Here is a 26,844-nt window from a genome sequence, read left to right as displayed (position 1 = left end):
TGTGCCATACTCCACCAGTTTCTTATTATTTGTGGCTAACTTTACCCCAGGTTGCTTTAGATTTGTGCTACATTTGAGCTATTTCTCTACTGACTTGGCTGTTGTTAAATATGATTTGTTGGCTTAATAAAAGGTTAGAATAGGATTGTGTAGATTAATATTTTCTCTTTGGCGTTTCAATGGCTCAAATGTCTCTACACCTTCACACACACAAAAAAACACAGACCAAAATAAACCCCAGAACCAAGTCACTCTGTATGGAGGCAGCGTGGCGTCGCTTCCCGAGAGGCAAATGATATAAGTGACATTTTCAAATAGGTTCAATGAATAGGTTCATTTGGGACTTTAATTACATTCTCTCTTTAACCGAGAGTATTGCAGGCAAATGAGAGTGGATCTTGACAAGGCAGCGCACTCTTATGACACCCCTACGCCTACATGGCGCCTCCATGATTGCACATTTATCTGCAGGCGGCGCAGCGCCGACCGGTGGAATCACTAATGCTTCATTAGCAGATTAGGAGATCCAATTAGCAGATCTACTCCGTCTCACATCACACTCATATCAACATGTCCCATGAAAATGAGTTATTAGTCCATGTCTTCACTCGCGGTGTCCGTCAAGTGACCACACTTTCAAATCACCTCCGCTTTGTTTGTTTAGCCCTGTGGACGTTTGTGTTTTAAAATAATCATCTGTTTTTTCTCTTTACAGACACTCTTAGTGTGCGTTAGTGTGGAGATAAAAAATATAGTCATTTTCAGTTTAATTATCATATTTTTGGCTTTAATCTTCACGGCTAACCCTGGGCAGTTTCTGTTCTTACTTTGACTTTTGTTTTGGCTTGTTGTAAGCTAACTTTCAATCCTGTCTCTTTCGGTGGTTTTATTCAACTTTCAGTTTGTGACACGGTAATTTCTGGTAATACTTTGCAAAATGTTTCCATTTTTTAAATATTTGTGGTTTATTTTCACCTTGTTTTAAATTATTTGCTGATTCTATTTTTTGTCTAATTATACAGATCTTTTTTGAAAAAAAACATTTTGAGGCTTGCTATTTCATTAATTGCTTCTATTTTGCAAACATTTCAAGGGCTGGGCTACAGTGTGAGTGTGTGTGTGAAGATAAACCCAAACAGCGCAGTCGTAACATAAATAACGTGCCATTTTCGGAGAGGGAGAGTGGGGGGGCGCTGTTTAGCATTTTCTTAGCTTTTAAAGACAAACATTGAAGCTGAATCAATGGCATGAAAAGAGGAAATAAGTCTGTGGCTGCGGAATTAAAATTAAGAGGATGTGATTTTTAATTATGGCCCCATATTGTAAGTTCTGGGGAAAACAAGGCAGATGATGAATTTGCCTTTCATCCTCTTTTAGCTAACCTTGCGTTTCTTTAATTAATTTTGCAAACGGCTGTGCAGTTCATAGCAATTCAACATGAAGGAGTGTTGCTTGTTTACTGTACTTTCAACACACTCCTCCAAATACGTTCTAAACTAATCTATGTAATCAACTATTGGGTCTTTTTTTTCTGGCATAAAACAGAAACATTCTGGCGGGAAGCCACGCGAAAGTGTCGACCGTCGTGTGTTGAAAGTCACACACGGACGTAGCAATAATCATTTAGGCCTTAGTGGTGGCGTCATATTTATAACGTGACGCCTGTGTGAAAGGTACCACTTATCCTGACGCTGTTTTCCCTCTGATTTCTGTTGCAATTAAAGCCAGGGCCTGCAGTTAAGGGCGACAGCTTGATGAGGACATTATTGGTGCTTTTCATCTCTAGCACAAGTGGTGACTTTTTAAAGGGAAAAGCAATATCCCAAAATTACTTTGAATGTCTTCTCCTCTTGATTGCTAAAACAATCAGCCCATGCAATTTGGTTGTGTTTGAATGGCCATGTGAGATAATAAGACAAATGTACTGAATTTCACTCTCTGACAGTAATTGCTCGTAAGTGATACTCACTGATATGACATGCAAATTGCTCTCGGAGATAACGTCAGGACCGAGGGCTTTCATGAAGTGACAGCACACACGCACATGCACGGTTCTTGTGGGTCACGTAGAAATGATTCTTTACACGCGAGGCTGACGGAAAAAGTTTTGCTTTGGTTAAAAGACAAAATTGTTTGATTTGCCACAACAGAAACTCGTCTGTAAAGTTCCAGCACGGGCAAAGGAGACACTGGTTTATTATGACTGAATCAAATGTTTCTTCAGGCAGATTTTGTTGCAATCAAAGCAGGATGAGTAAGAGGGGAGAGTGTTTTCGCCATTATTATGACATAAAGCTGCTCCACCGTGAATAAGTCTGCAACAAATCTCACCGCAGAATCCTCCTGTTGGAACCATGAATATGAAAACTCACTGTTTTCTTCAGGGCACTTTGGGTGTCGTTAGGATTCAACATGAAGCCCAGGAGAGTCTTTATTATCAGCCAGGTTTGGAAAACACAGCATTTGTTTCTCCAACATGTCAAAATGAATTCTCCTCCATCGCCTCTTGTGTTCTGTGGGACTCCAGTGTCTTCTACTTTCTGTGGCATGTTTATTTCATGAGTGCCGGTCTATTACAGCCACACAATCAGAGGTGCTGTGGTGCTGTACCCTTTACATTAGATATAAGTTTTAAAAGACGGTCAAAGGTTTCTTAGAATCCAGTGATTAAATGTAATAAAATTCAATTCACATCAATTTAATTGAAAATAATTCAAACAAACGTAGCCAGTAAGGCATGTGTGTTTTTGTTAGTTTAAATTAGCAATATTAGCAAAGTGACCATTTTGACATGAAACTTGACAGCAAGCAAAACAAAAGAGTTTTTAATGTGGTACAAAAAATGTAAGATTAAGTACTATAAAAATAGACATTATAAATATAAAATAAAGTACCTGCCAAAACCATCCGTACTAAACTAGTCAAGTTAAAAAAAAATCAGAATTGTAAACAAACTGATAAACAATAGTTGGACAGACATTTTCATTCACAGCCTCACGTTTGTTTACTGCATCTGTCTGTGGATGTTTAAAGCTGCCAAAAAAAGAAGAAGACAAAGTTTTTGTTGTGACACTAAACAGCTTTATCTCTGCAGCGCCACCAACAGGATTTTTTTTTATCAGGAGTCAGCAAGTCAACAAAGTGTTGTTTACACACAAGCGAAACCAGGAGGCAGAGCTGATTATGATATAGAGCAACGTGTAATGAAAAGAATGTGATGTTCTCATCCTCTCTGAATGAATTTAGACCAGGAAATTTAAGCCGGCTGACCACACACACACACGCACACACACACAGAGTCCACATTAACATGGTAATAGGAAAGTGTGTTAAAGCACAGCTTTAGCCGCCTGACAAGAGTGAATTGGGTGTCAGAAGGATTCCTGCTCAGTTTAATTGAATCTGCCTGGCACTAAAAAAGAAAATCTGAAGTCAAAATAACCTATTAGATCTATGGGGGTAATGTTTTGTTGAGTTTGACAGGGAGCACTGCACCACTACCACCTTCACTCCTTTATTTCTGCAGGTGGAAGGTAATGTACTAGGAATGTAGCCACAGACAGAGGGGCATGTTATGGCCAGTGTTCTTTTCTGAGGCCATGATTTTTTTCTGGTCTCTTCTCTGCTTACTTTTTAAGTTAGCTTGTAGCTAAATTTATAACTTTTGTTGAAAATATTTAGCAATTTATGCCTCACTCAGTTATCATTTAGACAGTGTTTTTCAAACTTGGGGTCACAACCTCACATGGCCCACTGCTCCAGGGAAATACATCAACCATGTGGTAGAAATGTCACCTCCCACTACACTGCGTGTGGAGTCATGAAATGGTAGCACTTTTCCATGTAAGATATTTTCCTTTCTTTTTTTTTTTGTATTTTTTCTTTAGATTCACGAGCCGGTGAAGGAGCGCCCAGAACAGTGGACCATGCAGTGATTGGAGGAGTGGTGGCTGTGGTCGTCTTCGCCATGCTCTGTCTACTCATCGTCCTGGGACGATATTTCGCAAGACACAAAGGTAATGAAGCTGATGGTTGAGATTAAAAAAACAACAACAACAACAACAATGACTCTAATTTTCTAATGTCCCTGCAGAAAACTCTGGAATTTTGTCTGCGGGGACTGAAGTTTTTAATTAAAATACAACTGTGATCTATTGTTGGGAGATGTTTTTATACTAAGTTTGAGCTGTGTTTCTTATTTAATTTTAGATTAAATTAACATTTATCTACTTTGTTGCTACGCAAAAGTTCATTTCTGTCATTTTGTAGCTACTTTGGCACGTGGAGGTGTTATTGACAACCTTCAACAAGTGTTAGGAACACTGAAATAAAGCCATCTTTCATTATGTATGTAAATCCTTTTGGTATTTTATTTATCTGTTTGATGCAAATTTTGAGTAAACATTTAGCTAATAATAGCGTTCGTTTTTCGTTTACTTTTGGGCTACAATTACCTTGTGTGTTTTGTTGTTCTTTTTAATTCGTTTTTTCTCCTTTGCAATTTTTATGTTCTAAGTTTTATTGATTTGTTTTCAGCTTCTTTTAAGTTATTTTTTTATCTATACAATTTGTGTTTTTTTTTAAGACCCACTAAATAAAACTCATAGACATTGAACTGCTGTAAAACATCAGTCAATGTTTTACTTTTCATAGTTGCACTGGATCTGCTTCATTCTACAATTTAAAGTTAGTGCAGTGATAATTGAACAAAAGGGAATAATAGTGAATTACATATAATTTAAAACACTCCACAGCTCTCAGGAGCTTTCGCTAAGATAATTAACAGACACGTGAGGTTTATTGAGTGAATCCTCCTTATTTCTTTTAAAACCTCCTTCTCCTTCCTCTGTTGGACAATCTCTAAATAATGGAAAGATGGCTCTTAATGCCATGGGTTACTGATAGTGAGTAAAATTACATTTTTCATGCTGCTGTGCTGTGGACGGTGCAGCACTTTTATGTATGCAGCTCTCGTAACACAGAAATAATTATATTCTATAATGAATTTCACACTAGGATATTTCCATATGCACCAGGAAATGAAAGCGACGACACAAACCTCTTCTGAAGGGGAAATAAGTGTAAATGAGGCGTTTTATTTTATAGTGACAATTCACTGGGATTCCTGTTAAGTGCCGGATGGCGGTTAAAGTGCAGCAAGGTTCACAACAACGCCTGTAAATACACACTGCTGGACTCAAACCCTTGACCCTGACACTTCATTGTCTGTAATCAACCCCAGCTTCTTTTTGTTCAAGGCTTAACATTATTGCAGTTTGTGTCAACGACAGTTCGGCCCAAGATCGTAAAAATTTAGCTGCTCCTCCATCGTCAAATTAATGAACAGAATCTGTTGTCTCTGTTTTTCCCCTCCCTCAGGCTACGGACAGAGATCCTTCACCATGTTTAGTGATCTGAATCTTCAGTCCACTATTAAGGCTGAGTGACTCAGTGTTAATCACAAGGAGTGTAAAAAAAAACAACACTAGACACAGTATAAAACTCCCCCAATGTGTTTTCCTGTGATATGTTCAGTATCATTGGCCATGAGCTTTGTTAGCATTGTAGCTCAGACTTCCTTGTCTCTGATTGAGCTAACACTACAGGTCATAGTGACAAAATAAAAAAAAACATTTAAAAACCTATTTTATTTATTGCCTGATTACAAGATAACAAAAAACAAATCCATTGCCAACCTAAAAATATATAAATTATACATGATAAAAGTCCAAACTTTAAGATATGAAATGAGAATCACTAAACTAAAAATAAAACAATTTCCAAAAATATCATATTGGTAATGTGAATCTGCTAACTATAAAAACATTAAGTCATTTTTTCCATGTGTTGTAGCCTCACTGAACCTTTGTTTCTGCGCTCTTGTGCTCTTTTATCTTCTTTTTTCCTGACTGTAGAGGAGGAATATTGCTTTGGCTCGTTCGTTATCAAACTCCACCATGAAAGAATATGAATATCTCTTCTAAATTAGGTTTGAAGTGGGCTTTTCCACTTCCTTTTTTACCTTCCCTACATGACAAGGTTAATTTGAAGGTGTGTGCCTCGCTCTTCTCCCACACTCCACATCCTTTCAAAGCTCTGATTTTCATGTGCCATTCTGGGATGTTAAAAAATGGGGTGGCATGAAGTACAATCTGAATATTACTGCTTAAATTTAGTATCAATAACTACAGGCTCTGCATAATTAGGTGCTGCTTCATAGGACGAAAGGTCAGAGTGTAATCTTCTGGACCATCTGAGCAGCGGCAGGTTGACGTCCTTGACACCGTCCTTCATCCTTTCTCTCTTCCTTCTTACAGGTACCTACTTTACACATGAAGCCAAAGGAGCTGACGACGCGGCAGACGCAGACACGGCCATCATCAATGCAGAGGGCGGCCACACCAACTCGGACGAAAAGAAAGAGTACTACATCTAATCAAAGCTGGACCCCCTCACTCCTGTGTCCTCTTTGGGAAACAGAGCTGGTTTCGTGGGCCGGGGTTGACGAGGGGGGCTGATTGGGAAGGGGGTGGGGGGGGTCGGTAGACGAAGGGATTTGGAAGCTGGTGATCAAAGATCACTTTTTAGTGAGAGTAGAGTGGGGGGGGAGGGGAGGAGTAGAGGAAAGTTGGGTTTTTAAAGAAAGGCCTGGTTTTAAGCCGTTGTTTAGTCTAGTCTGCAGATGTAGATGGAATGTTTTGTGTGTTCAACAAAAATAAACACAAAAAAGGAGTAAAAAAAAATTGGGAGGGTTTGGATTATTGAGGGGTGGGAGGGGTCGCTGGATTGTGCCAGTCCTTGCCAGAAATCACTGTAGAGAGCTTCACCATTCGATACTTCCCCAAACTGCTGGTACGAATTTTGTTTTTTCACTCTACACCATTTTGCAGAGACTTCTGTGCCTTGTTCCGATCCCTTGGTTTGTCTTACTTTTCTCTTCACACCTCAGATTTATGTACATAAATACTAAATGAACACACTGTGGCCGTCTGGTTCCAAACTAAAGTACCAAAATGAAACCCTGGAACAAGACTGATCCCTCAAATACTTGGTGTGTCCTTAGATTATTTCTTCATCATTTCACCTCTCAAGTCCTTAAATAATCATTTCTCTGACAGTTGTCTCAGTTCCTCTTAGATGAGGTTCTGAAACATCATCAGAAAATCAAACAATTCCAGTTGCCTACTTCTTAACTGTCCAGACCAAACGCATACCAATGTTACGTCAAGGTCCCTTTACATACTGTCTTTAGAGCCAGGTCTAGGCATCATGTGTCATGGTACCCACTTTGGGATCTGTATCCTATGGAAGCTCCCAACCTTGTTTAGCTTCACAACACTGATCTGAAATCCCAAGGCCTTACCAATCATCAAAGTTCTTGGAGCATATCAATCTGGCTGACACATTGTCACAAGAGGGATACAGACTGGGGAGAGGCTAAAGATTTAAGCCGAGCAAAAAAGGACTTGAGAGCCATCTCATCTCAGGAGACGTGTCTAACAGTTAGGACATGCATCTCACAGAACAAGTATCATGTCCCAGAGAACAGGACACCGAGGTGTCAAGTCCTTAAAAAAACGAATTAAAAATTGAACAGGACACCGAGGTGTCAAGTCCTTTAAAAAACAAATACTAATATGAAGTACAAAGTGAAGTCAGTATGGTCCCATAGACCTCCAGTCTTCTTTCAGGTCTTCATTGGTGGTCACAGTGGTTTCATCCATTTCTTATTTACAGTTCATTCTATTCAAATCAACTTTCTCCTCCCTCCTTCACGTGTGTCCTGTCTCACACCTACAACATCCTGTCACCGTGATCTTGGCTTTTGTATGAGGGTAAAACTACCAAACCACTTCTTCTTTTTCTTTTTTCTAAATGTATCTCCATTTACACTCAAACACATGCGTAAAATTCTCGTACAAAACAAAAACTCTTTCCAGTAAACTGTGATTAGTCTCAAGCCATTTATCCCTCCAATTTCTTTTTCTTTGTCTCCCCCCTCTACCCCACTGAAATGCATGAAATTCTTTACATATCATTGTACAAAGGACATATAGGAGAGAAACAGGCTGCATAAACACATAATGTATCAAACATAATCAACTGGAGGCAGTAGGGAATAAAGTGAGATGATCTTCCTCATTTATTTCGGCCCTCGCCGGCTTTTAAAATCCATTCTTTGAGCAGATATACTGCTTCGTCTTAAGCGATTACGTTTCGTAGTAAAAGAGAGGCAGTGCATTATCTTTCTTCACTTTGCTGCCATTTCATTATCACAATTTCTCCAGAGCTGTTTAGTATCATTTTTCCCCTATTTGGCTGAGCGGCAGCATTGTTTTCCCACTGGCTTTTATTGAGTCACAGTGATGAGATTTAAGTGATTTCCATCTGTTTTCACTCCAGAATATATTTTTCTTACAAAGAAGAGAAAAGAAAAAAAATGTACGAAATTGTAAATTGTTTTCAAATTGTCCCTGGCAGACGCTCAGTTGAGATGTCTACATGTTAAAAATGCTGTTGGGGAGGACAACAAATCTAAGGGTCAATTGGAACAAACCCTGGCGCTGGTTCAAATGATGACGTGTCATACCCCCACAGTCCATGTCCTTTGTCAGAGATCATGGCCCAAAAATTACACTCACTGTGGTAGGGTTGATAAATACAACCCTAAAGAACGGAGCTAATGCTGCATTGTAAATCTGGTATGTCCAGATTGTAAGATTTGGCCAATTCGAAACCTTCCATGGAAAACATTGGGCACCAACACACTGGCATTGACCCAACATTAAGGGGAACAAGGTCAGGTTTTGGAAATGTGGGTCAACATATCATCATGAAGGCTTTGTAACCCACACCATGCAGTAGTATGCAGTAGCTAAAATGTGGGTAATTTAGGGCGGCTGTTTACTGACATGTGGTCATCATCTATGTATCCAATGTAGGCCACAAAGGCATGTAATTCAATGTGTTATGTGGGCCAAGTGAAAGATACAGTACACCCAATACTGTACCCTGTGGCCGTCACCACAGCTGGACAAAGCCAGTACAGTCTAGTTGGATATTGCCTACACTCAATGTAGGCCACTAATGTTTGTTGAGACTGTGTGAACACGGCCTCACAGGTTAATATTAGCCAATCAGCAGCCATGTAAATATGGACAACCACAACCAAACTCCACACAGAAACACATTCTAACTTGAATGTGAAGAACAGTTCAATGCATAGAACAGTAAAAGGGACATTTGTGTCCTTTGTCCTTCACCCCCTAGCCCTCCCTTAAGTTCTTACCTAGTCCGATGTAAAAATTACGCCAGTGAAATCACTGCTGTGTTGTAAACAAATCCTTACTCAGACATATTTTTTACAACTTAACACAAGTACCTTTGTGCTTTTATTCCTATCACCTCGTGAGCTTTTTGTCCAAACTATTAAACAAACGAAACGTTTTTGGGGATAGTAAACGTCTTCACAGCGTCACACTCTGAGAGACGGCTCAGTCTCTTTCACGCTCGAACACACCGCTGATGATTTTTCAACTTTGACGCAGCAGTTTGAGCACTCAAACATTTTTTGACATAATTCTTTGCATGTGTCTGTTTGTGCTGGAAAACCCATGATTCCCTGCTTCTCTATCTTTGCCTCATGCATCACCTGCCAAAATCTGAACGAGGGTCTGTTTTTGCCGCGCCAGCTGGAAAGCGCTGAGGAATGCCAAACGTAATTAATTGTTTGTGACAGAAGTTAATTCACATGTTGTGCTCTGCGGTGTTAAGCTGTGGTTTGCATTAACGCCTTGGCTTTTTAACATGGCAATGAAGGCGCGTTGATGACTTTATTTGTCATGATCATCAGTTCACGCAGCAAGCAGCTCCCCTAATGTGCACCAACTCTAGGAGACAGTTGTGGGTGGAGCTAATGAGTGCAGTGTTTCCTGAACTTTTTTTATGTATAGAGATCCTTTTTTGTTAAAGATGATTCATGGTCTAAACTCAAATCTCAGTATAAACTGTCCTAGCTTCTAACGCTAATATAATGTTATATCAATGAAAACAGCACATCTTCTCAGAGTTACGAAAGACTTCATATAAAGTGTCACCTTCCAAATTACTTACGGGATCTGGGGGAGTTTGGGGGGGAGTGAACAGGAAAAAACAGGAAAATCATACTTTCGTACAAATTCATATGCTTGTTCTGAAGGTTAATTCTTTGAAGATATGGTTAGAAACCTTCTCCTCCATATATCATAAAAAATTTATTTTTTTTGTCTAGGAAATCCAAAGCAGTAGAAAAGATTAGAAAATTTTATACCACATACTTCCAAAGCAGTAGAAAAGATTAGAAAATACATTTTACACCACATACCGTAGGTGACGCAGAAGGAATCAGGCTAAAACACAAAACAAATGTTGAGTTTCACTGAGTTAATGACCACTACTGGGAAAGTTGCTCTATTTATTGGTGTGTATTAGTTTTCTTTTTCCACAGCCTGTTACAAACCAAGCATATTGTCCCTTTAAATGAGCTGCTGTGCCCAGCGTGTGCAGTTATGTAGACAAATCAATACTTCATTGCCATGTTAAAGTGTCTGATTGGACTTAGGTGAATGTGAAGCTGATTGCAGTGTGATAGCTTTATGGTCATGCATGAAGAAAGCATCCAGTCTTGTTATATTGATATGTGGGTTTTAGGATCGTCCCTGTTGTTGTGCAATTAATCTTCATTTTTTCACAACTGAAAACACACATTTGTGCATTTGATGTCACAAAAATATGTATTTTTTTGTTCTGCAAATTTGGCGTCATGGAACTACTGTTTAGCCTTTCCGTGGGAGGGAGCAGTTGTGGAAATGAGGGTCCAAAAGAATGTTTCAAAAAAGACGCTTCCAGCTTTCTCCAACTGTTACTTCCTTCATTCAAAACTTGACTTCATTTGCACAGGATTTACCACTGAGTTCACACTGTACGCTGATGACACTGTTTTGTTTTTGTAAACATGGATGGGTGGGAGCGGGGAGGGCCTTTAATTTTTTTTTTCTTGATTGTTTTACAGTTTTAGGTTAAACTATTAACTGACTTGTTACCGTTGCTTTACGAGAATCACAGAGCAGATGTCACCTCGTCTATTAGACTGAGATTGTGTGATGTGTATTTTACAGTGAGCATTACTTCGCTTCAGTGACATGTGGCAGCTTCCATTTAAAGCCAGTTTTCAAAACATGTACTTGTCAATAAAATGAAATAGTAGTGAATAATACTGTCTTCTCCCTTCAAGGCTGACACATTAATATTTTATTGTGAATATTAAACCTTTAGTGGGGTTTTTACTGGAGTTGTTCTGTGTATTGATTTTTTCTTTTTCACAGATCACGAGAATTAAAGAGAGATTTACAAATGATGTATATAAGTCAATAGCACCCCTGTATTTTTTAGGTTTTAACCTAGTTCCAGCAAAACACAGGCTTATTGCTGAAAAGATGTTTTCCACTGCATGGTCTTTCAGTATTTGGCAGTACTTCTCAGCAGTGATGGTTCCATCATTTCTGACCAGATCCAAACAAACTGAAATGCAGCCCAACACTTTCAAATTAAACTTTAATCAAGTTCTGATTTATACTGTGATCTATTCATTTGAAGGGAGTCATAACAAAATACAGCTCAACAAATTCGCTTTTTTTGACCTGTCACACACTAAAAAAAATTAATAATTTGACACCTTAAAATTACTAACCATTCATTTTAAGTAACTTATTGTCCACAAAAAGTGGGGAGAAATAAAAGTTTTATTTCTAAAATGTCTGACACCAATAACAAGTTGTTGGTAATTGGAACCAAAGAAAGAAGAACGGGACTAAAAACCACTACGAAAGCCAACAATGTTAATGAACCATCCATGGAACTCCTGCTCAAACGCTGGAGAACTATTTCTGAATGTCAAATTCTCTAACTTTCATCAGGCCTAGTTTTTAGGATAAAACATAAAAATACAGGGTTGGCCGGTTAGTTAAAATTTTGCAAATTACAACGTCCAGAAAAATAAAGGAAAATTTCTGGTTACATATTTTAACCTGGTGTTGAATTTCCTCCGCCTCCAATTCTTTGATAAGATTACTGTACATCTTGTCTCAGGTTCATGCATTGATAACTGACATGACTGCATCTCAGGTAGAATGCAACATTTAGGCCCCGCCTACCAATGACAAGAAACCAACCCTAATGCATCCAACATCCAATCAAACTTCTACGCCTAACTCTAGGTCCTCGAGGCAAAACTCATAGAGATGTTTTTTGCATATATTGTGTGTTGTACATGTTTTCTGTGTTTTCCTTAATATTTGGTGCACTGTATAAAACGAAAAAAAAAGGTAAAAAGATGTGTTATTAAGTATTACTTTGTGTTGACATAGGTCATAAAGAGTTCACTGTTATTGGATTGAAGCAGGATCAGAAACTTGTTGTGGACGTACTACTGTCACTTTCAGCACACCACCACCACCGACACCACCACCACCACCACCTTTAGCAGCTGGTTTCATTTCTCAGAAGAAAACTTAGAAAAAAAAAGTGATTGTTTCACTAGAGTTTTGTTTTGGTTTGTTTTCTTTTTCTTTTTTGTCTCTCTGCTGTAATCGGGAAATGTTATGTGCATTAATGAAGAAAAGGAAGTTCCACATTCCCATGCATATTTTGTATTGGTTCATAAATAGACATTTTTACAAAACAATGAAGAGTTCTTGTCAATAAAAAAGAAAAGATATTAATGTCCAAAACAAGCTGTGTTGTTCTTGGTTTTAACTCCATGCAGCGAAACATGTAAACATAGTGTGGATGTTGCTGTTTAAGAAACACAAAAACAACTTTTAAGTAAAGTTTTGTTTTATTTGTTTTTAAATCAAGTTATTGAAAAAAAATTGACAATATTATTATTTAAAATGTCCTAAAATAGCAGAAGATAGCTAGAGTAATAAAAAAAAAAAGAAATACTTTGAAGAAATTCAAATCGTAGAAATCCTCAAAGATTACTCAATTTACTCAGGTAAAAAAAAACACTTTTCTCATTTTTCATATTTCAAATTGTGTAGATCTTATGCTAAAGGTTAGATGGAAACCTTTTTGTGTGACTGACAGCTAAAGTACAGCTAGCATATCAGCCTGAGTCTACGTCCTCATGTAATGGATGGTTATGGGTCGACTGTGACTCGGAGCGATCTGAAGAACCAGTCTTTTGGTTGTTGCCTAATGAACATAAAAGTCTTTTAGTTGAAGAGGATGAATGCTCGGTGGGCCGGTTCCCAGATGTCTCACAAATGCACTGTTTGCTGCTCCAGTGAGCCTTATGTTGTTGACTTTGTTGGATGCTGATGAGGAGACTGTAATAGTCCAACACAGAGACTGAGGCTGGTACGAGCAGTTCCCTGCTGCTGGACGCCTCCCGGCTAAATTGCATGGAGTTATTTTTTTGAGGGCAAAAACAGAAAGAAACCGCAGCAGCGATGAACAGAGAAAATTAACTTTTCTCCACATTTTGACTTGAAAAAAATTATACTTTTACTTTAATTTACTTGAATTAACAAGATATTTTTCCTATGTTGTTTTCTAAAATAACAAGACAAGAAATTTTGGTTTGAGACACTGCTGTATAATTGCAGTTGAATGATTGAGTTTTGTGTGTGGAGGACGACAATTATTCAGAGCCAAAACTGTATCTTTATGTTTTTATAGCAATCTACAGTTATTTTTAAGACAAAAGGAAACATACTTTATGGTACTTTCTCAGTTTATAGTGGGAAAAGAACTACAAACGATCAACTGGTTCTTCACATCTGAGCAGGAAGTAGAGGAAAAGAGTTCAATCAAACACACCTGTGAGAAAAGGGGGAGAGGGAAGTCAAACAATGTGAGGTTTAAACAACCAGAGACAACAATGGAGTTGAACTTAGTTTGTGATCAACTTTAAAATAAATAAATGAAGTTACAGCACCGTTGTGGTTAGATTGACGCTCTAACACAAAACCTTTGGAGAAACAACCAGGTCCTCCTCTTTGGAACTGTTTGGATTCAGTCAACAATCGGTTCCAAGTGGATGGCACATGGACAGCAGGTAAGGGTTATTGACTTTTGATTTTGAATTTGTGACATAAAAAAACAAGTGTTTTGATTGTGAATAAGGAGTTTGAACACGGCCAGTTAGAGTGCTCTTTCCACCAAAATAAACCAATTGGTGTTCAGTGTGGGCGGAGCTTTAGTCTGTTGTTTCACAGGATTGTTTCAGATTAAATGTGTCAGAGAGACAGAGAGACAGTTGCTGCTTTTGTTGCCGCTGCTTGACATGACCAAACAAGATCTTAAGTGTTTTGTTGTTGCATTCAATTTTCAACTTCAACTTACATATTCTAACTGTAACCCTTACTTTGAGGAATTATTTTTTTTAATGTTTTTTTTTTTTTTGTATTCTGGAAAATTGTAACTGTTTTTTTTTTAAGTTAAAGCTACTGAATGAAGAAAAACAAAAACGTTTTGTCAAGACTCACTGGGGTTTGCTGTATCTGTGTATTGACATTAAGTAAAACTATATTTCATTGTAGGAGAGTACAGTATTTGAACATCCGTATTATATTATAATTTTCACCAAAGTAGGCTCAGCTGTCGACCATGAAAACACCTACAGTATGTCCATAAAAATAATAATAATAATAATCAGCATTCAGCTTTGACTGGAACGGAGGCAGATATTATCTTTTTAATTACACTTTCACCTCAGGCTCTCGTTACACCTCGAGTGCTGTACATAATGAACGAACGTCTTAAATAAGTAAAGGTGATACAGCTATTGATTAGACGGAGAGCACCTGAGGCGCAGCTATCACTCAAAGAAAATGTACTGCGTTTGTGTGTCGGCGTGCGTGTGTGTGTGTCTTATAGAGCCATTAGTCAGTATGCTGAACGACTAACTTAAACAGAGAGAAATCATATTCATTACACAGTAACAGGCTGCAGTACAGCAGTCCACTGCACTTCATACAGCCACACTGTACCTCAGTGTGTGTGTGTGTGTGTGTGAGAGAGTCCGTCCTTGGCGCTCACAGCGTTTTATCTGTGCTTATTTAAAGGTCGGTGTTGCAGTGTTGCCTTGATGCATTAACCTTGTGAGCTCAGAAGGTTAAAGCTGCAGCCGGATGAAGTGGAGACGACATTATTTTACCGTTACATTAGCTCAGACCAGGGCAGGAAATTAAAAGGTGGAGCTAGATTTCTTTTCCAGCATAGCCTTTGTGATTTTTCTGGAAATAACAACAATAACAATAACATGACAACTATTTAGATGTTGAATGATTTTTGGCTCTTTTGGTTTAAGGTTTACTTAATTAGGAATGTGTTGTGGCTAGCATCAAGCTCTTTTTTTTTCAACTTTATTTTTCAACTTATTATATTTATATTTTAAAGCTAACTTCTTATGAGCTTATGATTAGCTGTGTTGCTAGAATTTGACAGTTTTATCAATCAATTTGTTGTCGCTACTTTTTTCTTTTTTTTTTAAATGTAGTTGTATAACTAGCTCACACTTTGGCCCAAATTGTATTTATTTGCCATCTGTATTCAGCTGTGCTTTGCTTCATTTTGGCTCATTTGTCAAACATTAGCATTTAGCCTGTAATAGTGGCAACATTAGAGTTGTTTACATAAGGGAATCACGGTGACACATTTAAAGGTTAAATAATTGTATTTTTAAATGGAAATTTCTTTGCGCAGAGCTCCTTTTATTCAGTAATACTGCATTACTAGTATTTTGCCGCCTTTTTCAGAAACAACAATCAGGGCCAGGGGGCATTGAATATTAAGGACTAATCCCTCTCAAGACCATAAGGACACGGTGAAAACCAAACCTTTATATCCTGGTGCAGCCAGGTGATTCACATGTGATTAGAAGTGATTTATCGAATGTGAAACTAGGAGCAGGGAAGAACGGGCTGATCCATAATGTTGTCCCCTGAGGGCAACCTTTTGAAAAACAGGTCACCTGTAAACGCCGGCAGCCTCGCTCTTCAATCACAACAGGTCGTCTACAATGCAGAGACTCATACTTCTTTCTTTGGTTGGTGCTTCGTAGCATTTTATGCTAGATTTTTTTTCCCCTGTTTCAGCTCTGAATGCAGACATTTTCTGTCATTTGTTTGGTGATGATGTGCAGCAAACACACTCAAGAGTTTCAATTGTGCAGTGAGTCAATATGTTAATACAAATTTAAAGAGTCACAGCTTTGCTAATACTGCAGTACACCTGTTGGTTGCAAATGGTTGTACTTTAGTCAGGTCCTGACTGTCAACATGAACTCCTGGAGGTTTCCTGACAGTCTTTCCTTCATTGTCCATTGATTCAGTCACAGCTCAAACAAAAGCATGAGCAGTCACAGAGCAGGGAATTATGGGTTGTTTAGGCTATTGAAAATCTAGATCAGACGTAGGCAAACTTTTTGACTCATGAAAAATTTGAGGGGGTCAGGAGCAGATTGATGGAGTGTTTGTATGAACTAAAACAAATGATATGTAAAAGTCACGAGTTAAAATGCTTTAAACCTTTTCTACGCCAACTATTGGAGAAATGGGGACATTGCAGGGAAAAGGCAGAAGTATAATGATAATAGAAATTAATAACATAATTTGGACAAGTTTGGCGAAACGGGCTGTATCCGGGCCCCCGGGCCGTAGTTTGCCCATGCCTTGTCTAGATATTGGTAGAATGCGTTGGTCAATGTCAGTGTCTGCTGTTGTTGGGTGAAAAATCCTGCGTTGGTGCTAACCAACCGGTCGGTCAAGATAAGAGCTGCACCGTGGTACAGTAGAAAGACCGGGACCATGGTGTTGTTGTTGCAGGGGCCGGAGAACCTTTATGTCTGGGTCAAAAATATCCCATGTCTGCATCCCTGAACATCGAGCACCACATGCACTAATCACAGGGATTAGCTGTTTGATTCCTGCCTTCATCTTGTCTGCATATCCCAATGTAAGATGCTGAACTCCCCTCGTTCCCTGATGGCTGTGTCGTCATTGCATTAATGGGTGAATAAGAACTGTAATGTGAAAGTGCTTTGTGTGGTCGATACCAGAGGAGAAGTGCTATACATATAAATGTGGTCCATTTACCACTTTGGCAAATTCCACACATTAGCATGAGAGGCCAAACACATTCTGGACAACAGCAACAGCATTACAACGTGTTCAGCAAATCCAACTCCATCCCAAGATTTACTGCAGCCCTTTTTGTTTGTCAACCGCTCGTAAAGAACAACTCTGATAATGTACCTCCATATTTTACTGAACTTTTACTTTGTCGTTGCTGCAAAACCGCCTCTTTGTTTTAACCCACTGTTTAGTGTTTTTCCTCCTTTTGTATATTGTTGTTTCTTATTTTCTGTGCCCTGCAGAAACGCTGGTATTGTGACAAAACAATCGTATGAATAATGCAAGGAATAACGTGCAATAGAAGTAAAACATATACAATATTTAGTTTTAATTGAGAGAATCACTGGAGCTGTTTATCTTCCTGCGAGACACTTTTAATAATGCATGTCATGAACGGTGGCTTTTGTTTTCCTCACCCTGCTTTTTCATACTAGTCTTTCTGCTCCAGATCAGGGCTTTGTGCGATGAAGGGAGTTCATACGCAGGACATGTTTTCATACCCAACGTGGCACTGCACTGGATCAGATGTAATACGAGGCAGGATCAGCCCTTCAAATCTATGATACGTTTGATTTATTATACCATTATACCATTATCATGAATAATATTGATTTTGTAAGAGGAGAAAGACCACTACCTTTGTGTGAGACTTTATTTAATGGAGTCGTATAGTCTAGACCAGGGGTTACTTACCCTTTTTGTCTCGAGGACCATTCAGCCAGTAGCGTCTCCTCCTCTCCTTGGTCGTAGCTCCAACTAATATAAGGCAACGTGTATGCGTCCACTCTAGCAGAAGCTGACCGTAGATCTATAAAAAGCTGGCTGGAGCACTGGGGTGTCACGGGAAAGCAGGTTAGGCAAATTCCACAGAGATGGATGTCAGTCATTCCGACTCTACTCCATCGTGTTTATACATCTACGAAGCTAACGGATACTAATCGTTATGGCTTGGTTAATTTTCAAAATAAATAATAGTTTAGACCTATCCTGTTGGCATTGGCAAGACATATTATTTTGAAACATCAGCGAATTATCATTAAATGAAGAAAGTAAATAAACACTCTTTAGAAGTCAATAATCCACAATCAGTACAAAACCTCACAAAGACCGACCAAAGCAGTACACCGGTGTCTCGATAGGAAACAGGTCATGTTGCATCAGAAGGTAATTACATTTTGAGCATGTAAAGGTTAGATACAAAAGTTTTTTCTTTGTAAAAGCCAGTTTCAGTTTGCAAAAAAAAAAATAGTAGTAGAAGTTGTTTTTTAAAAAAAACACATTTTCTTTTCAACTATTCACTTCCAAACAACCGTCTGTACCTTTTGTGAAACCATGTTTGAATTTGCCGGAATCAGGAAGTGATTCTGTTAAGATTGTTTCCATGGCTGACAAAGGTGTGAAAGAAGAAGCATAACAGCAACAGGTCGCTGCAAAAAGATTGGAAAATGGCTTGAAATGCATAGAGAAGGAAAGAAAACTTTCTGCATTTTACTGCTACATAAAACCCAGACTTCCACCATTGTGACAGGAGGGAAAAAAACTTCTGTTCTTTTTTTTTTCTTTGCTGCTGCTCTTCCTACACATACAGCTAAATGCTCCCTCAGCTACTGTATGTCTGATGCAGAGCCAGTTTTAAGATAAAGGGTGCAGCATACAAAAATGCTGCATTGTTTTGTTCACAAAGAACTAACAGAGACAGAAAAATACCCACAATAACCGAAATCACATGGCATTACATTCCCAAATAAAGATGTCACACATTTCTGCTGCCAGAGCAATAGAGACAAAGATTGTGAAATGTGTGAAGACAGTTGGTGCCAATCGCTAGTAAAAGACTATTATCCTATAAATGGTTATTTATAGACATGAAAAATGTCTATTTTTTTGTGTGTGTGATTAATGAAAAAAGTGTTTGGTTTTTACCTTCAATTATCTTCACACAGTCTCGTCACATTCATCTGGCTGCTGTGATTGGATAAGTGAAAGTAAAAGCTAAGAACTGTCATAGACCAAACAGTATTTGTTGGATGTACATTAAGCTAAAATAACCATCATAGTGTATTTTATTATGGCCACCTGGAAATGTTACCTCTTTATTAAAGATAGAGGGAACGTTGTTATTTTATGCAAAAAAAAATGTATATATAATATACATATATATGTTTGCCAAAAGTGGCTAAATATTGAAATACTTGAAAGGGTACAAAACAACCTGGACTAGCTGTAGCTCAGTAACCAGAATATTCTCAGTACTCTTACAGTTAAGCTGAATATAAAACAAAACAAGCATCTCACTGGAAAACATAGACTGAGATAACAGAAAAGGTTAGCAGAAGGGTTGCTAAAGATTACATTAAACAAATTTAAAAAGTGACTGTTGAAGACGCCAGGTATGTAAACAAAAGTTAGCCTGAAAATGGGAAAAGGTTTGACAAATTTCAAAGTTAATAAAACAAAGGAACCGTGAAAGAACAGTCTCCTCTGCCTCGTGACTACAGCATTAAAAACAGATGCAGGAGCACCTTCGTGTGGCCTGATGAGGAAGTACATACACAAATGGTTCCTTTACGCTTGAAAATATTGTGCTTTACTGTACAGTGTTGACATTGACCAGTGAGACTGACAAGTCCACCGACTTCTTTCAGCTTCACTCTCCTCCTCTTAGTCTTGTATTGATTCTCTTGTCAGGCTGTTTTCTTAGATGATATCAAAATGCCCTGGTGAGATAACGAGCCACTCTGTAAATGATTGTAATTTGAATTGAACAATACTAATTAGTGTCACTTTGACTTTCATAGGCCTGGCTGTAATTAACCATTTTGAATGATTTTTGCCTCAGTTTTTTATTGACATTTAGCACAATATGTATGAACCTAGAATATCAGACCTAATGGATCTTATTAGCCATGTCCTCTAGACAAAGGTGATTTAATCAAAGCGGACTTGATTTATATACCTCGTCCTTTTCTTTCCTTCCTCCACCTCTTCCCGGCGCTCTCTCTCTCTCGCAGCCAGGCAGTGGGGGATTCATTTGTCTTGCTGATTAATGATGAGAACCATATCCTCCACAACACCAGTAAATTAAAAGAGATCGGAGACAAAGAGAAAGAACATCAAGGTCCATTCATCCCAATCAAATTTCACACTGGCTCCAATTCATCCTAAGCTTTATTTGTATTGTCTGCTATACAAACAACCAAACTGCACCCGTCATTCACTTTCTTCTCCTCCTCCTCCTGCTCCTCCTCCTCCTTCTCCTCAGTCGGGGGATTTCATCTGGCTACTTTCCAGGTGTTAGCTCATTCTTCCAGCTTACAGGATAAAACCATGGCCAGTGCTTCACTAGCTAGCTGAGCAGCATTTCTGTCTCCACACTGTTCATCACCAACAGCTACCATTTTTATTAGCACTGTTAGCTCCCTGCTTTTGACCAGTCACAAAACCAGAAAACAAGTGCTGTTTTCTGTCTGGCTGTGTGTGTTAGTTTAGTTCACACACACACAGAGGGAAGTGTGGTGCCCTTATGGGCTGCACAGCTCTCAAGGGCTGCATGCTAATTGGCCACTCTACTATAGTGTAACAGACTCTGTTGATGTTAGCTGGGTGACAGGGTAACGCAGAGAGCAGCAGTTAGCTAAATAATGATGTCATCACTCTGGTCAACAACTCAACAATGTGGGCAACAGATGTGGGCCACACTTGTTTTTGTCTGGACAACCGTTGTCTGGACAACCATAGGAACAACAGTAACCAGTACGTAGAGGCTGGACCGTGGGGTAAATAACATGGCCAAGATTCTGAATACCACTTTTCTGTCCATCATTTCTGGTTTATTGTTGGTCAAAATGGGTCTAATCAAAATTCTGAATACAAGATGAGGACCAGACTGCACCACAGCACAGCTATTATCCAGAATGTGACCCATATAGGAGACAATAGACGTAGACCATACAGATTTCTCCTTCTTTTTTTTTTCGTGGTCAAACTGAACTTCAGAGAAACAAAATTGTTGTCCTAACTGGATTTTGGACCTGATTCCCTTCTTGCAACAGAAGGTGGTGCACACCATTGTCCTGTTAAAGCTAATGTACAAATTTACAACAGAAATTACTGCAGATTATTTGTGTCGTTGACCTAGCCGTCAGAGCACTTTTATTTGGCCCACATATTGAGTTTTTAGACGTCCGCCACAAGAAGTCTAAAATATAGGTCAGTAAAGGAGAACTCAGGTAAAATTGGACCATATATTGGCGACAAAAGACATATGGTTGTCCATATGTACCTGAGCTACCTTTTTGTGTTCCATCAGGTCTGCACAGCAGCAGCTCGCCAGGTTTCATGCTGGGATGTTCTGGTCCAAATAGGTGAATAAAGTGTTTGGACACAATAACAGCTCTGTCATGTCATCTTATAGCAACTCCACAGGAGAAACAATGACTGTGAACAAAAACTTTTTTTTCCCTCACAGAATAAGGTTTCACTTGCCTGTGTTCCACTTCTGTGTATTGTGGGTTTGTCGAAGTGGCTTTTTGAAAACAAAGTCAGACAGAGTCAAAGTCAGATTAAAGATTTAACCTATTGGTTTGGAAACATTGACTTTATTTGTTACTGTAGCTTCAACAGAAAACAAAGAAACTAAGTTTAAAGTTGGCTAAATTTTGCAGAAAAAAAACAACAAAAAAGTCTACAAAAAAAACATTCACATCGTTCTGTAAATCATTGTTTCCCAAAGACTGGGTCGCAGCCCTCGGGTGGGTCGCAAGAGTTTTATTTTATTTTTTGGGTCGTCTCACATCATGTTTCCCAGGAGTTTACTAATAATGTCTATTACCTTTGGTCACAAAGGTTTGTGACTTTTAAAATACAGGTCCCCAGAAAAAAAGTTGCTGTAACACTGCTGTAAAGGACTCAACAGACATCAATTAGAGCCAATGAAATGTAATCAAACTTTTATCTACTGCAAACCCCATTACCATCTTATACCCTGTGCATTTTAAGCAACATCTCAGTGCATCATAATTCATCTTAATCCATCATTGCAGCGATATTCTATGTTCCAGCGTTACTTCTGCAGTTTATCTACAGGATGTATTGACTGTTTATAATCTGCTTGTCGGTTGTTGTTGTTTTGTTCTCTTAGTCTAATGTTTCAGAGCAGCTTTTAGATCATTTCCCTCCCTGATGTATCATATTACTCCAGCCGCAGCAACAAGCCATTTCCCGACATTAAGAATCAATAGCTTTTCATATTATTGCATTTGTTTGACGTAGGGATTTCTCAGCCCTCAACTTTCTCGGCCCTCAACTTGTGTGTGTGTGTGCATGCGTGCGTGCATGGATTGTAGTTGTACATTGTGCCCAGGCTCAAATGGGCCTGAAATTTTTCAATTATGCCCACAGCGTTTGGCAGCATCCCAAAGTGTATGAGACGTGAAAAGCGAATTGGGTCCAGAGGAAATGGAGGGGAATTTTCAGAAGAATTCAGGTCACGTCTCCTTAATTAATGGTGCTCCTCCTCTGCAGGTCCAAAATCAACTGCAGCCTTTTTTTTTTTTTTTTTTTTTTTTTGTCTTTCTTCGTTTCACCTGATGCTGCCGTAACACAGTCAATGCTTTAACATGCAAAGTTAAGTCAAGGTACGGGTAAAGGTTGACGAGGGCTTTTGACCGGACAGCTGGCCTCGTCGGAGTTTGCAAGCAGAGCAGGGAAGTTCAGTGGTTTACAAAATAGTTTAACTTCAGTACTGTAGGTGGCGATAAGCCTCTTAAACTGTTAGTAGAGAGAGAGAGAGAGAGGTTATCATGCATGCTTATCACACAAGGTCATTGGTTCAAGCCCAGAGGATATATATATATATATATACACAAAATGGAAGGCTAACATAATAAAGGCAACATGCATGTATGAAGTGGTGCAGTCAGTGCCTCCTGCAGTACTAGTGTGTACTTTTGTGTACACTTAGCTTCAGTGTAAAGCAGTCACGACCTTTCCTGACAGTTAGGATGACAAAGGTTCCCATCATCACCAGGAAAGTCAGGAGACTGAAGAGGACGTGGACATCATCAAGTTCTTGAGTTGTCAGGACATTTCTCTAAAAGCCAGACACTGGAAGTTGCTAATGGTGTTAGAGGTGACCAACAACAACATCTGGGGATTTCATCCCATATGGAAGATTAACATCTGTGCCCTCCAGCTCCATCTGCCTGATCTTGTGGTTCAAGGAGAAGAAGAGGGAATTTTTTTTTTTGCAAAACCATACAGTAACTTTCAAATCACATTATCAAAGTGTCACATTGCTCAAATTGCATCGTCTGTATTTTTCTCTTCGAGACAACAAACCTGCTTTGTGGTTTATTGACATGATGATTTGAAGTATTTTCTCCTCATCCACATTTAATCAAAACATCTCACTGGTGAGAACTGTTGGATCTCGAGAGTCTGTTAATGACGGTGCGTACATTCATGCTGTGGGATAACGAAGCTATAAATACAGTAAATAGAGTTTTGTTTTCTTTCTAGTTTATAAGTAGGATGACATTCACATGCATCAACTGACTGTTGTTCTAGAGGTTCAGCCTTTAGTTCTATCAAAATTCCAATATAGTTTTCTTTGTTTTATTAGTATTATTTACTGCAGCGCAGTACCAGATGACCTTTGACATTTGGGGGCCTCTGATTTAAAGTGACAGTGTGTGGTCTGTCACTGGGTAATTGAACAACAACACAGGTTTTTTTGGGTTTGTGTTTTTATTTTTTTATTTTGCCGTATATGCGTAAAACGAAAAGAAGAAAAATTTTGTGGCTCATATTCTGGATAGTGGGCTACATGAAACTCTTTTCAGTTTGACACTTGTCCCTCCTGTTGGACTCAATCCACACTCCTCCAATGACAATGCGAAACACAGTAAATCAGTCGGACACAGTGAGTTGAAATCTGGGCTCCCATTATTATTAAAAAATTAGAGGATCACTGATTATTGTTTTAGAATGGTCTTTGTTGTCTTTGTACAAGGTCAAAAACTGTGGCAACTTCACACTTTAATTGCTTTGTCGCAGTCACAAGAGTACGATAAAAAAAAACTGCATTTTTTTTTCTAACACTGTAAGTTGTGTCTAACAAGCAGGTGAGCAAAGTTCCGTCCTCTCCTCCTCTGAAGAGTTATGATACCGTAAGAAATGATCACCAGGTTGGCAACACAACCGATTGTCCTTGAACACTTGTCTTCAGCTCCATCTCTGAGTTGGTGTGACATGAGTCAACAGTAACAGTGACCTAAGCCGTGTTGAGTCAGTGTGAGTTTCTGTGGGTGTGTGTGTGTGTGTGCGTGACCAGCTGGACCTCATGGAGCGGATAATTGGATGTAGACAGAAATAAGGTTCACGTCCTTTGTAGAGCACTGACCTGCTCTAAGAACCAACTACAGGTATGAGGTACAACCTCAGTATTGATCCTCTAACCTCATGTTGGACAAACCTGCTAATGTAGCTGTAGTTAATGTGACCTTGTTTCTGATTAAGGTTCTGTCAATGCATCCTTTTAACCTTTACATCGGAGAGAGTGATGTTTTAAAATATTTATATATATAAATATATATGTACATACTGTATGAGTCTATTTACAGTATATTTATATACACACACATGTACAAGGGTGTCTGTGTGTGTGTTTATTTATAACTCTTAGAGGGATTGACAAATATCTATTTTTTGTTCTTTTTTTTTTTTGCTTGATCATTTTAGAACTATCATTGTTAACAGTGTTGATTAAGACTAAAGTATTAACTGAAGCACATTCTTGTTATATTATTGTGTAATTTGTGGTCAGAATAAAAATACATTTATTTCTCCAAAACTATTTTGTCACATGAAAGCTGGAATTCAAGCCGACAGCTTGAATTTGTCATGATCAGATATGTTCTCATATCAAACTCCCTGCTGCAGCCAGAAACACTGATCACACAGACTGCTGCAGCAGTACAAAGACAGGAAGTCCAGGCTGCAGGGTTTGCAAAAATATAGCCAGTTTCCAACTGTAGAACACGCACACGTGGTAACAAACCCTCACTGCCGCGTGGACATCACTGCTGTCTGCAGCATGTGCTATTTTGCCAAGTGCAACCCTGGGCAAGATAATAAGATGGCGAGCAGACATTTTGTCAATATTTCCGCCTTGGCTTGGAGTGCGCCTGGCGGACTGCTTACTGATGGATGTGTTGACTGATTTTTCTTTTTTCACAAGAGCTCTGCCCTGGTTTGCCAGACTGCGTGAGTGCAAGTAAGAGGCAAGTGCACAGGGAGGATAGAAGGGCTCACTAATGCAAATCAGTTCATTAAAATCAAGCACAAAGCATCTATTGGGGGGAGGTTAGATGCTGCTCATCAGTGCCTGTGGTTCGTCCAGCGATTTGTAAAAGAGGAGACGGCTCGCTCCATAGCTGTGATCTTGTCTGGGGAGCGTCGGAGTCGGTTGATGCTACGGAGGCCGTAGCAGCAGATGATTGATTTTTTCCAGAAAGCTGCTTTGAAACTTCGCTCTGGGTCTGCAAGTCTGATTAACATACACAGCATTATTCATGTCATGAATATACAAGGAGGTCAGGAACAAATAAATACTGACATGCATTCAGCAGCTGATAAATATTAAATGGAGCTCACATGGCTTCAGATTTTACCAGTTCATCACTCACACACTGGTGTAGCGAGGAGCCTGGCCAATGTGTAAACTGGAGGTTAAAAAGGTTGAGCAGCCGAGCGTGGAGATGGAAACATCTTCAGCAGCTTTTTTATTCTTTAGTTTATCGTAATAAGAAGTGGTGTTTAATACGTAGAATAATCATTAGGAGTTTGTAGTAGTTACTCAGAGCGTCAGTGAAGTCAGCAGCCCCAAAACCCGAGTAATAATGTTCTTATGTGACATATGCTTATTATTCTCATTGATACATTTATTATGTTTAGTTTACATTTTGTCACAAGCTGGGAGAGTGAAACATTGTAACATAATGACTATGTTTATTTATGTTTTTGTTTTTTTATTTCCAAATCTTACACAGATTTCTTCTGTTGTAATTGCCAGGGAAAAATTGACTTCTAATTTGATTTAAGCTAAACATGACACTGTAAGGGTTTTCTAATTCAAGCAGCAGAATATAAATATATATTTTTATGTAAATGCCTGCCAAGAGAAAGATTATTTTAAATCTCTACAAATAGCATTTTTTAAAAATGGTATTTATATTTCTCTTTAGGACAGTTTAATCAGAACTTGTCATCTCTTGGCAAACTTATAAGCTTGGATATTTTTGGGTTTTTTTGCCCTTTCTTATATCATTGTCTCCATTTATTTAACAGTTGTTGCCAAATCTTAGCTAAATCTGTCATAGTTTAACTTAATTCTGAAATATTCTTGGCCAGTTTTTCTCTTTCTGAATGTACTTTTTTTGCTGTATTTGTTTTTGCTTACTTATACTTATAGCTCTGGGCTTCTTATACAAATAAAGCTTTTTATTGTTGCCTGTATACAGGTAATACTGGCCTTATCATACAGTTGTAGTTCGGCTAATTTGTCAAGCTAATTTAAATCCTAGCACTCCGTGGCTATTCACTTTGTATTTACTTGATGCAAACTTGCTAGCTTGGTGCAAGCATTTTGCCTTTATTATAGCAAGCA

General features: G+C 38.7%; 1 protein-coding gene across 7 annotated transcripts in view; it reads left to right on the top strand.

The window, feature by feature from the left end:
* The window catches only part of cadm1a (cell adhesion molecule 1a), a 327,808-nt gene extending 317,516 nt beyond the window's left edge, over positions 1-10,292 (top strand). For 6 of the 7 annotated variants that reach the window (XR_001761612.2, XR_001761615.2, XR_001761614.2 and 3 more), the window contains 3 exons: positions 3,888-4,016; positions 6,318-7,558; positions 7,607-10,292. Coding sequence is in view for 1 of the 7 variants with exons in the window: in XM_017041665.2 (XP_016897154.1) it covers positions 3,888-4,016; positions 6,318-6,436 (248 nt within the window). In the remaining 6 variants the exon portion in view is untranslated. The other variant, XM_017041665.2, reaches the window with a different exon arrangement.
* Positions 10,293-26,844: the final 16,552 nt, after the last annotated feature.

This window comes from Cynoglossus semilaevis, chromosome 19, assembly GCF_000523025.1.
Source record: "Cynoglossus semilaevis isolate Cse_v1.0 chromosome 19, Cse_v1.0, whole genome shotgun sequence".
Classification (NCBI taxonomy): domain Eukaryota; kingdom Metazoa; phylum Chordata; class Actinopteri; order Pleuronectiformes; family Cynoglossidae; genus Cynoglossus; species Cynoglossus semilaevis.
Note: the sequence above shows the minus strand (reverse complement) of the source record. Positions and strands in the feature narration are given on the sequence as shown.